Below are 13766 nucleotides of genomic sequence, written 5' to 3' on the forward strand. Positions count from 1 at the left end.
GGATATTTTCTGAGTTATTAGTGTGGGTTGTGTTGTTCTTCTGGCCACTTAGACACGTGGAGAGCCAACAACCCCCAGTTTTCGTCACTGTCCCTGGGAGGCGGACCAGGGCCATAGGAGAGAATAGCTCTGATGAGGTAGCCTAAGCATCCAGAGATAGCCAAAAAATTTATTGGAAAGGAAATAGGGGAAGATAGACAGAAGTGAGATAAAAGAAAAAAAACAGGGGGCTGTAGCAAAGAGCCCGCTTGGCTGGAAACGGGTGACAGTAAGGGGTTCCCAGGAACAGGAAGCCCATCCTGGTCCAGGGGGAAGTGAAAGAGGGTGGTGGAGTCTGCCACCAGGCGAAAATTGAGTAGGAGTCACTCCGGGGTGGGAGAAGGGGATGGGGAGGAGATAAAACCACCCAAAATGGCAGGAATGAAAGAACGTGGGAAAAGGGATCCTTATGGTATGGAGTCTCCGTCAGACTGGGTCGGCATCGAGATCATTCTGACTTTGAACATGGAATAACTGTGGGGGAAAAACGTGCAGGTATCAGTATCTCTACGACAACCAATATGGCTAAATTCTCCTGTTCTGTGGTATAATGAGTCTATTGTGACTGGCTTAACAGCAGTGGTCGTCTTCCCGTGACTTTCCAACTCAGACGATCTCAACCCAATTGAGTATGTTTAGGAGGACTTATTGAAAAAGGACATTCGATGCTACGACCATCCACCTAATGTGCGGGAATTACTGGACACATTGTACAACGGGGTGCACTACCACAGGGTACCCTGCAACAACTTACGTTGTCCATGCCAAGACGTGTATGGGCTGTATTACAGACAAAAGGTGGTCCAAGGAGGTATTGGGTAGGTGTCGCTAACGCAAAGACAACACGGTGTATGCTTATACACACTATTTTTGTACATAATCTCCATCTTGTTCTATACTTTTGCATCACCTGGACATAACAGCTCGTATATCTTGCTGCTAGAAGTTTTCTTTTTGTTTCTAGAACGCTTTTGTTGTTTCAGCAATAACCTCCTCATCATCCTTCAACTTTCGTCCCTCCAAAAGAAGAAAAAGAGAAATGCCTGAAAGAACACCCTTTTCCTAAAAGATGGTGTCGAGAACTCATGTATTTTGGGAAAAGAATGGAAGTTATTTCTTGATTACACTGGTTGGCATCAATTTACTCCCTGAAATAATTTCGACAAGATTCTCGAAGGAAATAAGTTCAAGAACTCAGATATGTTATAATTCCTCGAGACGATACAATGCCAGTGCCAAAGCCACCAGAAACTTATGGACTTGACTCTGGCTCAGGATGGGAAAAGGAGTCTCCAGAGAACGAGTACAGATCCAGACTTTTCAACTCTTGATACTTTAAAGCCGCATCTAATCACTCAAGCAGAATTGGACGGTTTTGTCACAGATTTGGACTTCTCCAAAACCCAAGGATCAATTACGAGGATCACAGCTTCAACTGTGGAATATCCTTGAAAAAGATATAAAGGTGTCTTTTTATAGGAAGCGGCACTCTAACATAACGACCTATTACTCCTTGGATGGTGCTTTGGTTTTTTGCAACCAGGAACATCTGGAGCACGTCATCTAGCAGTGGAGTTTTTTCATTGATTCATCCAAGGTCAGTTTGAAAGCAGTTTTACTCCATAATGGAAATAAGTATCCATCTATACCATTGTCCCATGCAGGAAACTTAGGAGAACCTACAGGTTTTTTTGAAAAAAATAGTCCTTCAAGGACACAAATGAAAAATGATCAGACCATTTAGAAACTACACCAGGCCATCCTCCTTTGGTGGATAAGTCAAAAATCTGTATACCTCCATTGCACATCAAACTAGGTTTGATAAAAAATATTTGTGAAAGTGATGGACAAAAAGGATTTTCCTCTATGGGGCAAACATTTCCTCGAATGAGTGAGACCAGGGTAAAAGAGGGAATTTCTGTGGGTCCTCAAATCGAACTGCTATTCCAAGATATAAACGTCTGAGGGATAAGTCATAACCTTACCTGCGTCAAAACAATACATATTTCTCGGTCTGGAGATGCAACCTAGATCAGCGTCTACAGTCCTCATCGGTAGAAGGTCTTTCAATCCAAGATCACGATAGATTGGAGAAGTCTTCAAACGACCTATAGCCCAACAACGAAAGATTAATCACCTATGAGCATACTTTTATATTCATATTAAGTGAAAGATTCTCGGATTAATTAACCTTAACTGCCTCGTTTTTCACCTTTGTTTACCGTATTGTTTAGCCTATAAGATGTTCTGAACTAATGGATATATCAAGATTTTGCAATGTAAAATAGAAAAAAAAACATTTTAATTTCAAATAAAAGAGCAAAAATATAAATTAAGAATGCGACATATGATTTTACAATAAGTATTTGAAAAAATGTTCAGCCTCCATATTTCTCCTCTCTTTTCTTGCAAAAAAGGTACATCTTATAGTCTAAAAAATACGGTAATTTTTAAAAATGTAAACTGAATAAAGTTTAAAAATTAAAATTAAACTAGAAGTAAGCATCAAAATGTTAGCATATTATATAATGGTACTGTCACGTATTGACGTTTATAAAAGGTATCAACGTGGAATGTAGAGACCCCCCCTCCCCCTAAAAAAACTTTCTGGGTGCACCACTCTGTTTAAATATAAATAACTCAATTACTACTAACGATATAAGAAAGAAATAATTGAAATACAAACCTCCTCTGAATTCTCGAAGCCTGCTAGCCACCTCTTCGTTGCTTCCATAAATAAAATTAACGTCGATGTAGGCCGAAACCGCGTTGATCTGCCATCTTGGACCTAATTAAAAGAGAATTCGTTACACTAGTCGATGTAGAAGAAAATGAAGTAATTAAAAATAAAATGCACAACAGAAATTAAATAATAAATAACTAGGGGGCTGCGCTCGCTTCTTTAGATAAAATAAAATACTTACAGAAGCTTTCGACACTGTGTGTGTCTCTTCCTCAACTATGAATACATAAATACCTTACATATGGAAATCAAGAACGGTACCGCGTGGTAATGCTAGATAAACAAAGCGCGTGCACGATGTTTATCTAGCATGACCACGCTAAAACGGAAGCTTGTTTTATCTTCACGCTACTGATACTTGATTGAAAATGAAATTCTAAAATACTCTTTGTATATAATTTTATAGAACTAAAAAATCCAGTTCTGAAGATGAATTTTCACATTGCAATCTGGAACGTAGCTAAATTTATTTAATTATTGGGACTCTTTGGGATCTAATAGTCCCAAAGAGTACTAATAAACTAAAATACCTCACGTGTAGAAATGTCTTTACTAAACTTTCTTATTTAGCAGCTCTCCAGTTTAATTAATCTAATAAGCCTTCTGAATGTACACTGGCCTGCCAAAATGCTAGGAAACTTCCTTTCCCACAGTACACGTTTCGCAATCTCAAAGCAGACCTTCTTATAGGACTCTTAACCCATGTGGCCCATTATGTGAATGGGATGCTTCGTTAGGCTATAGGTAGACGTACAATGACCTGAACTGGATCCTCTAATAAGCTGGTAAGGCAGTGTATATTACTCTAACTCAGAGCCCAGTCACGCAATGAATTGCCAGAAGGGAAAATGGAAGAAGTCATTCACTTCCATGCTTTCTCTGCTGGACGAATGAGGCTAGATTGCCCATTTTGTTTTAATGGCATTAGCGTGCTTTGTGATCCAGCTGTCCACGCTCTTAAGAGACCAAATGTGGAATTTGAATTGTTGATGACTTCGAATATAAATGCGTATTGATTCAATCTCCATTCCATTAACTGCACGCTGGAATATAAATGGAATGTATTAAGGAATGGCTGCTCTGATCATAGTTATTAGAAAGACGTTTGGAAGATTATATACAGCAGAAGAAGGAATATGAAGCACATTTTATGGATTTAATATGCATCAGCTTCAATGGTTGGTGGTTAAAAACCACGAACCATTGAAGCTGATGTATATTTGAGAGTCATCTACGAGAATTTTGCATAGATGGTAATCTATGCAAAATTCTCGTAGATGACTCTCAAAGACTTGAGGACACACGCATACTTATCTTTTAAAGACAAGAGAAAATAACCAATTGGATGTTCAAAAACTGAGAAAGGTCAATGGTCGAATAACTTACCAATCTTGCAGCCTGGTTGTAAACCGGCTAATGACCTGGCGAAGTTCATGCATCGGCGATCAAAAAATTTGTAAAAGGGATCGTCTTGAGGGATTTCTACCGGATAGCAGTTGTAGTGTCGACGTTCTGGTGGACCTTTGCAGCATTCGATACTCCTTTTCCTCTGATCTGTGCAATAAAAGAACTATTTATTATCTCTACTATTCCAACAACAAAATGCATGATGGAAAAGAAATAAATCATTTATATGTTTGGCATTAATGGTTGCATCCTTAAACATCCACAAGATGGTGTATGATATCCAATCAAATTAATTACAAAATGATTTATTGAGTTAACATTATTTACAAAATTTATTTCCAATGTCTTGCTAACAAAGCAGTTTGAAATCACATATGGGGAACCACAGTTTAATTTGTTCGGTTGTTCGCAAATTTTAAAGAGGGCCACTTGTCCATCGAAGATGTCTGCCTGGTAGCACAGTGGTTATAATCACAATCGTCCTCCCCAAACCAAACGAGATTCGAACCGGGCCAGAAACCAAAAATAATACGAATAGTTCTGCGGCGTTTGGACAATGCTGGTCGGAATTCCTGAAGCCAGCATTTCCTGCTGGCTTCAGGAAATTGGTATTTGCACCATGGCAATGTCCCAGCTTACTCGGCATTTTCCATTCAAGAATTTCTTGCAAAAGTACTCCACCATTGTGGACCAACATCTGCCATACTTATCGGATTTGACTTTTCCACGAAGAAAGGACTTCAGGGCAGGAAAGAGAAAGAAATCCGAGGGTGCAAGGTCGGGGGAATAAGCAGAATGTGGCAATATTTCAAACCAATATTTCAAACCCACTGCAACATGCGAGGAATCAGCAGGGGCATTATCGTGAAGCAGGCGCACACTTCTTTCACAGCTTTCACCATCTTATAGCAGCACGTAGCTTTATGAGGTAGTTGGACATCATCACCTTGTCATCCCTTGTTCGCACCTTTGTCTTTTTAGTGGGGGGTGGGCTAGCAGTTAAAAAAATGTTTCTTGCTTTTCCTGGCACACCAATAACGTTTCACGTGCGCATTGTGCCCCTTTACTTTTTCTGGTAAGGGGTTAGAAGTCTTGGAAACCATCTAACAGACACTTTACTCATATGCAACTGTTGATGGATGTTCTTCACAGATCCGACGCTAATTTGGAACTTTGCAGCCAATTCTTTGACGCTAATATGGCAATCTTCCAGGATTAATGCCTCAACGCTCTCCCCTGTTACAGCAGTTGCTGGGCATTCTGGGATTCCTTCATCATGCACTCGGGTTCTTCCATATTTGAATTTTTTATACCAATGTGCAACAACACTGTAAGCTGGACAGTATTCTCCATAAACAGCGACCATTTCTTCGTGGATTATTTTGGATTTTTTCTCTTGCAGAAAGAGGAACCGAATCATCGATCTGCGTTACACTTTATCTACAGAGACTTCATGGTATGAAACAAAAAAAAATCATCTTTCGATCGCAACTACTTCTGGTTGAATACAAATCCTTTTTGAACCCCCTCTTCCCTCGTATATTGGATCTTAACAATAATGGTGGATTTGCATCATTTGGAAGCAATCTTATCAACGAGATGTCTTGGTATTGCACTACTTCTCTTGAGACAGACTAACAAACGCAGTGATCTTTAAACTGGACTAGAGTCTGATTCGAATTGTTGATCACAAGGTCCATCTCTGTATCCAGCAAACCAAAAATGGCGGACATTTCCTACAGGATTTAATAAGAACACATTCAACATAAAATAATTCAAATAATCAGTTGACACACGGCCCACAGATGGCGCCAGCGGACACTCTTAAAAAAGCGTTTATTTAAAAACAAATTTTCCTACTGAAGAACGCATACCATTCCTAGATGTATCCAAATAAAGTGAAAGAACGACAATGGAAAGTACACAATTTGGAACTTTCTTTCTTTCTTTCTTTTATTAAAGACCGGAAACTTTTGGGAAGTATCTTCTAAGTTAGTTGGTGTTTCCCATGATGTTGTTGTTCCTACTGACCTGAGATCTAACAAACAGCTGATATTTGAAGAACTGGCGTAAAAGAACAGTTGTCATCTATCTCCAAGAATACAATGATACGCAATAAGAATACAACGTTCTGCCCTAATTACAACAATAGCTAGGGAAGAGTGACGCTGCACCACCACCACCAGGACCCCCCATTGTCATCTCACACAACATGCAATTAGCTTTGTTTATTGTTCCTATCTGACTTTCACTATCATTGAGATAAAGACATTTCTTCTTGGCTAGACGTCTGTAGTTACTGATCCCTAAAATATGTCTTAGGAATATTTCTTTCTGCAAAAGAGTCTTCCTTCAAACGATGACTCACAACCCAGACGAAGACAGTGGTGGGTCCTTCAAAGAACTCTTTTTCTTTCTTTTTTTTCAAAGGCGACCTCAATTCGTGGCATGGAGAATGGGTTTTGTAAATTAAAGTGTTTCTCTCCAGCTGAGAATTCAGTTTTCAAAGAGTTAATGCGACAAGTCTTACTGGATACTTTTATGGGCGCTAATGACACTTTAAAAAGATAAAACTGGGTGGTTTTCGTTTCCCCTCACACCAATCCCCCCAGATAATCGTTAAGGTTGAACTTCCAGCTACAACTGAATTTAAAGTAACGTAAACGATCTATTTTCTCTTCTTCAGCACGTTTAAGGAAGTAATTATGTTTGGAAAGGCCAATTCGTGGAAGTTACCAGAAGGATAAAAAAATGGCTGTCAATACATTGAATATTAAGTGACTTTATGACGTTGTGAACTCAATGAATATGATACTGTTCGAGGAATGGTCATTAAAGGATGTTTTATGTGGTGGTGAACTGAACAGACTAGTTTTAGGTGATAAACCATTGAATAATCAACAAAGATTCAGAATAATGCATGGTATACTTAAATAAAGAGTGAAATGAGTAACGAGAATAGGCGCGTTGCTTTGGACAACTTAGATTTCTCTGAAATGTCCCAAATCTAATGATCTACTCCTATTTGGGCTAAGGCAACTAAAGCCACTAGGCATCAGTCATTGTATTGTGTTTATAAATTGCAAGTATTTTGTGGTCGGTTTTTTTGATTGATAGATGAAAAACCTTTTGCCCGACTAATTCGACCACGGTGTGAAAAATATCCATAAAATTTCTTCCAATACAGAGGGACTAGAACCAGGAAGGGCAGATAACACAAACTGACCATAAAAATATGAGCCTTTGTTTTAAGACAGTCACAGACAGACAGACAGAAGAAATGCAAATAAATGCGAATAAATTATGAGGACCTGTTGTCTCGTTGAGTATAAAGATTGCACAGGCTCTTCGACTGCAGTAATCTCAATCCTGAATGGCAAAAAACTCGTGATCTATTAGACTTTGAAAATGGTGTTATTGTGCGTGTATGTTTAGCAGGAGCCACGATTCAAGAAACGAAAGATATAACTGGTTTCTCAAAAGCATCCATCTCAAAGGTTTTTAGTGATATTTCAAGCAGTAGCATGCGCAGGAAATTGAAGAAATTGGGTGTTGGCACCTGCCTATTTCAAAGCCACTTGCATCAGAGAAAAACAGAAAAATCTGCTTGCAGTGGTGCCGAGAACGTCGTGATTGGACAATGGAAGAAAGTCATGTGATTAGACGAATCACGATACACTTTGTTTTGCACTGATGGTAGGCAGCGTATGGCTAGAACTTCACAAAACGATGGTCCCTGCTTGCCTTGTTAGGACAACCCAAGCATCAGGAGATGATATCATGGTATGAGGAATGTTTTATTGGCACGGACTGGGTCCGTTGATCCTGGTAGAAAGTCGAATGTCATCCAGGGAGTATCTGAATTTTGTATCAGATCTACTGCACCCTGCAATGTTACACTTTTATTCCGAAGGTGATTGCCACTTTATGGATGACAATGAACAGCGCATCGTGCAAGAATGGTTCCGATTTCCACCATCTCCCCTGGCCTCCACATTCACCTGATCTGAATTCTTTTGAAAATGTGTGGAATATGTTGGAGATAGCTATTTGGCAACGAAGTCCCCTTCCTTCAACTTTGTGGCTTATAGAATCCATGCTGTTATTCGAAACAAAGGTGGCCCGATTCGATACTGAATAAAGGTTCGTATATTTTTGTCCAGTGTGTTTAATTACTGTGCTAGCAACGAGGCTTTATTCGACAAACACACGTCCTACCCTTTCAATGACGTAAGACGTACCAAAGATTTCTCAGACGAAAAAAAACAAGACCTGAAATCAAGATGAGCACACAGCTCCACTTTATAGGTTGGTATTTGACCTCTACGAGAAGCTTGGGAAAGAGTAATAAAATTAATAGCGGAAAGGTGGTCGGTGGAACACAAATACGTCATGATGGCCATAATTAACATGCACAGCAGATGGTATGACGTGATGAAGCACCAGCACGGACACACGTGAGGTTGCTCTTTATAAACGAGACCTTTCTGATAGATGTAGGTCCCGACCAGGCAATGTTGCACGCGCTCACAGATCACCGCTGACATTTGAAATAGCGCCGTTCACGTGACATAAAAAAAAAAAAGAAACAAATAAATAAATCATGATTTGTAGTTGCTAAGAAACCCGTTAAGTTCGATCATGAATCTTTCTGACTATTCTGTGGACGTTTGGATTTCTAATCACTACAGGTTCTCCAGCCATGAATTCCAGTTAAGTTCGATGGATTTATAAAATCCTCTTCAATCGAGGTTGTACTTAGTCGAAAGGTTCCCCGGGAATTATTTCCAGGTTTTTCATCCCGCAATACTTGCAAATCGGCTCGTGCTTGTACAACTCAATGCATTCATGCATATGTCAGTCCTTCCTGGAGACCATTAAAATAATAATTATTTATAAATTATATTATATGGCTATCGGAGGAAGGTATAAGAGGGTTTTACAAACTTGGAAAACCCTTATGGTTAAATTGTTCATCCACATTCATGAATTTTAATCTGTGCAACCGGGACTTTGTTCATGGGTGCATTGACATGGAGAAGCAACACCCGATGACACAACTTTCCTCCTCTTTTTTACTGAATGATGGTTGGTTTGGAAATTTTTGGGAGTTGAAAACCCATTGTGCTTCTACTGCATGCTATCTAATTTTGATTTAGGATTATAAAAATGTAGCCAATGTTCATCACCATAATCCAAAAATCAATCTGGATTAGCGAGAATTAGTTTTAAATCTCTGCTGATGACGCCAACCAGTGATGGTTGTAATGAATGGAAAGGTTTCTAGAAACCCATCTTGCTTTCAAAATTGATTGCTTCAGAGGGCCAACCAGACTTTGGATAATCCTCAAATGACTTCCTATTTCTTTTGACCTCTGCCGACCTTCAAAAATTTGATTAGTGAACGATGGTCGATTTGCTGAATATTCATTCTTTTTCCATATATCAACATAAAAATGAAAATTTATAAGCTGCATAAGACATTGATATACACTTTTTTCATGTTATTTTATAATTTTAATAAATTTTATTATATTTATAATTTTATTAATAATTTACAGCGCCCCAAGTATGTCAGTGTATATTATAAACATTTTTAACACCTTTAAATATATTTACTTCTAAAAAAAAAGTTTCAGTTACATAAAAATTTTATAATTTTTTTTAAAAAAATTTATAAAAAGATTTGAACAATACATTTTTAAGTTAATATTTTTAAAAATTCATTTTTATACTTAAGTAAAAAAAATATATTCTATATCCTCTGTTTCTAAACATGATATTGAAGATAAAATTATTTTTTAAAAGAGGAAAATTCACTTTGAAAAAATAAAATAAAATAAATAAATAAAAAATAGAAGTTACACCGAACTACTTTCTTTTGAGGTTTCTGCTGTGAATTTTGTTTCAAGCATAATTGAGATGATTTGTTTATTTTCTATTTATTTAATTAGCCATTTAAATTCCTCTCCCTCTATCTATCTGTCTATCTATCTATCTATCTATCTATCTATCTATCTCTCTCCCAATCTGTACATGAAATGTGTCATTAGGACAGAGGGAAAGCAACACTTCCACATACATTATACAAAGATTCAAACTGGAAATAACTTGTATCATCTGCACGGAAGGACATTTCCGCTGCTGCAGACGATACAAGCTTTATAATTACGACGCGTCTCTACCGGCGGAAAGATGTAATTACTACGCTGGCACGATACGGCGAGGTAACGCTTCGGGACAGGTTTTCGAAACTAATCCATTCTATCACCAGAAAGTTGTGCTCTAAAGCTGTTTTGCTGTCTTTTCCCCCCAGGCGGCGCACCTGCTACATCACTCGTGATGTAGCAGGTGGGCCGAGTTTCCTTTGGGGGGGGGGAGAGAACTTTGTTATCCACTCCTGAGACCGACTGACTCCCTCGCGCCATTGATGTGATTCTAACCCGCGCGGACATGATGGGGATGTTTGAAAAGTTCGTGTCCTGAGTATGAACGGTTTTTTAGAGTCTAATACCATGTTGGTTTTCAACATGTGCTTTTTGGAGTCATTACACTTTTTCCACCGATGCTGTAATGTGTTGATTCCAGCTACAAAGAAAATGCATCCACTGCAGTAATGACGTCAGTGTTGGTGGGAAAATGGACGCCAGCCAGGCATTTTTTCAAATTAGGGAACAGATGAAAGTCAAATGATGCTAGATCTGGTGAATATGTGGTTTGTCCAAGATTTTAAAGCTACACTCATGCAGTTCAGACATGGAAATAGAACAAGATTCCCACTGCTGGCAAGGTAATGGCATTACCTTGCTAGCAGTAGGAATCGACTCAGAGGGAGAGGGAAGAACTGTGTTTCCACTGTTTGGACTGCTCCTTTTTCTCTGGGTGAAAGTGAATGACCCACGTTTCATGCATGCTCACAAATCTCTCAAGGAAATTTGTTGGATCTGCTTGAAAATGATGCAAATATCCACTTGACAACTGTTCCGCTTTTGATTTGCTCTTAAAAACTTTGGGACCCAATTATGCTGACATCTTTTTTTTTTTTTTTTTTTTTAAGCGAGAACCTCGGTTATTATGTGGAATATACTTTCAGATGAGATGCCCAAGTCGCCGCAATATACCGAACTGTCCCTCTTCGATCACTCATCACCAGATCATGAACACTGTCAATAATTTCTGTAATGGTGAACGTTGCAGGCCTTCCACAGGTCATCTTCCATGCACTTCCTCCCTGGTTTAAATTTTGCCGCCTTTCTTCTTACCCATGGAACAGGAGGAGGTATCCTCCCCAATGATTGCAACCATATCCTCATGAATTTCCTTTAGTTACCGAAATATTGGATGACTGCATAGTGACTGATTTTGTCCTCGTTCACACAGCATAGGAGTCCTCACTCCTAAATTTTTGGACTTGTCCTCCTGTGTCAAATAATATACCATCATAAATAAATCTGTGTAAAGTTATGATGTGCTAAAGAATCTGTTTAGTGAATTAATCTGCTAAGAAATAATTGTGTTTGACAAATATTATCACGAATTATTACTACCTACCTAAAGAAGGGGCAGCTCGAGTCAGATCGTGGTCCAACATTTGACCCCACGCTGCTACCATGTTACAAACGCCAAAATCATGTTCACTTTCGTCGTGATGAAGGACTAGACTACACACTCGTGGACTTGGCAAACGTGCTCCATCATATGATCTTCGTGGATCAGAAATGCCTGTATGGAACATACAGTATAACTTGTATAAGGGATTCTTTTCATCCAGCAATTTAGATCAATATAAAGGACTCTTTAATATTTTTGATTTCTATCAATGCATATAAAGCGAAATGGAATGTTTAAATATTTTAAATAAATACAGCATTAAAAACCTTCCAGTATTACCTAAAATATTAGATTACTTATGGAATCGAAAACTTAAATTTAATTTTTCAACTTGTTTTTAAATAAGAACTCATATTGACTAAAGTATGGTAACCTTACCATCTGCATACTCAGGAGGAATAAATCGAATCATTGCCGATCGAGAACTTCCCCAAGATGGATTATCCAGGTTATTACACATACCAGTAAGGGTTCTATAGCGACTGATTTCGCATTTTACAGGCTGGAGGAAAGTTGGACAGATCTCTTTGATGGCAGTTTTTGTTGTGTCTATTTGGGGAAGACCATGAGCTATCGCATCATACGATAAGTCAAATCTAAAACGAGAAAAATTCAAAATGCATGGATCCATTCTAAGAGCTTTAACCACTTCTTGTAGAAGAAATTGCGTAATTATACTCTGAGAATTCCCAATAAAAACTTTCAATTAATTTTCAAACTCTCCTCAGATTATCATCATTCCAGATTTACCTTTAAAAATTGTATATCGGGACAAGAATTTACTCAAAAGAATTAAATTAATTCCATTGGTTAAATTTTGATTAATTTAATTATTAGTTTAATTAAATTAAACTAATAATCGACTAAATGAATTATTAGTTTTAATAAATAGTTAATTAACTTAATTAAATTTAATTTAAAAATTCCATCGGTTAAAATAAATAGTAAATTTATTTATTTATAGAATACTAAATAAATAAATATATTTATTTAGTAAATATTTAATAAATTTGATATTTATTATTATATATTTAAGGAACATATAATAAATAATTAATTAACAGAAATAGTAAATTAGTTATGAATATGGAACTCAGGTTAGTAACTTAAGTTGCTCCTGAAATATTTTCCTAAAAATTATTATTTTTAGTAATTAAAAAGATTTAAAAATTATTACACTGGTTTTGGTAAGAACTTTTTGTTGAGAGTCTCTTTGTTTATTATTATTATTATTATTATTATTATTATTAAGGTGAATCTAAATTATTTTATATATAAACTTACATTTTGTTTTTATAGAGATATTTCCCATGATGCAATAGAATATCAAGTGACACGTGATATTCTATAGCATCATGGGAAATTTCAACACATTTGTAAAAGTCGTTTTAATAAATTTCTATTTTTTTTAAAAAACTTTTAATAAAAATTGAAGAGATGTCACTTATTGCACAAATTTGTATGGACAAAATAAAGCAATCTTGTAAATAATAGATCTAAATCTAGAGTGACGTCACAGTAATAGAATTTCCTTCAGAAGAGAAACATTATATAGATGTTTCCCATGATGCAATAGGCTATCACGTGACAAATACTAACCAATACCGAATTATTTCATTTCGATCTTGTTTTACATTTATTGAGGAAAAAAAGGTGTTTTAATAAATTTCTATTTTGTTAAAATTTAATAATCAATAATATTTATTAAATTATAGATACAAATAAAAATTTTAGTTTTAAAATATTTTTATAGAAATTTTTAGTTTTACTTCAAAAACTAGTATGGAAAAATAAATCAATCTTGTGTATAATAGATATAAATCTAGAGTGACGTCATAGCAATAAGGAATTTCCTTCATAGTTGATTACTGGAATGAAGTTCTATTTACGTGACTAGTTTAGCAAATTACTCAATTTTTTTTTAATTACAGTCAATGTAATTTTTAATTCTGCATGTTGAACACGA

The 13766-nt window shown here is 36.8% G+C and overlaps 1 protein-coding gene across 1 annotated transcript in view; it reads right to left on the reverse strand.

Moving 5' to 3' along the window:
- LOC150077813 (salivary peroxidase/catechol oxidase-like) overlaps nucleotides 1-13766 on the reverse strand; it is a 134156-nt gene that overhangs the window by 14973 nt on the left and 105417 nt on the right. Inside the window, exons 6-10 of the mRNA XM_090384368.1 lie at nucleotides 12179-12396; nucleotides 11741-11911; nucleotides 4169-4336; nucleotides 2726-2827; nucleotides 2025-2147 (exon numbers count right to left, since the gene is read on the reverse strand). Coding sequence (XP_090240494.1) covers nucleotides 2025-2147; nucleotides 2726-2827; nucleotides 4169-4336; nucleotides 11741-11911; nucleotides 12179-12396 — 782 coding nt within the window. The remainder of the gene's footprint in view (nucleotides 1-2024; nucleotides 2148-2725; nucleotides 2828-4168; nucleotides 4337-11740; nucleotides 11912-12178; nucleotides 12397-13766) is intronic.

The sequence above is a fragment of the Mastigoproctus giganteus genome, chromosome 11 (assembly GCF_048544385.1).
Source record: "Mastigoproctus giganteus isolate SK-2022 chromosome 11, ASM4854438v1, whole genome shotgun sequence".
NCBI lineage: Eukaryota > Metazoa > Arthropoda > Arachnida > Uropygi > Thelyphonidae > Mastigoproctus > Mastigoproctus giganteus.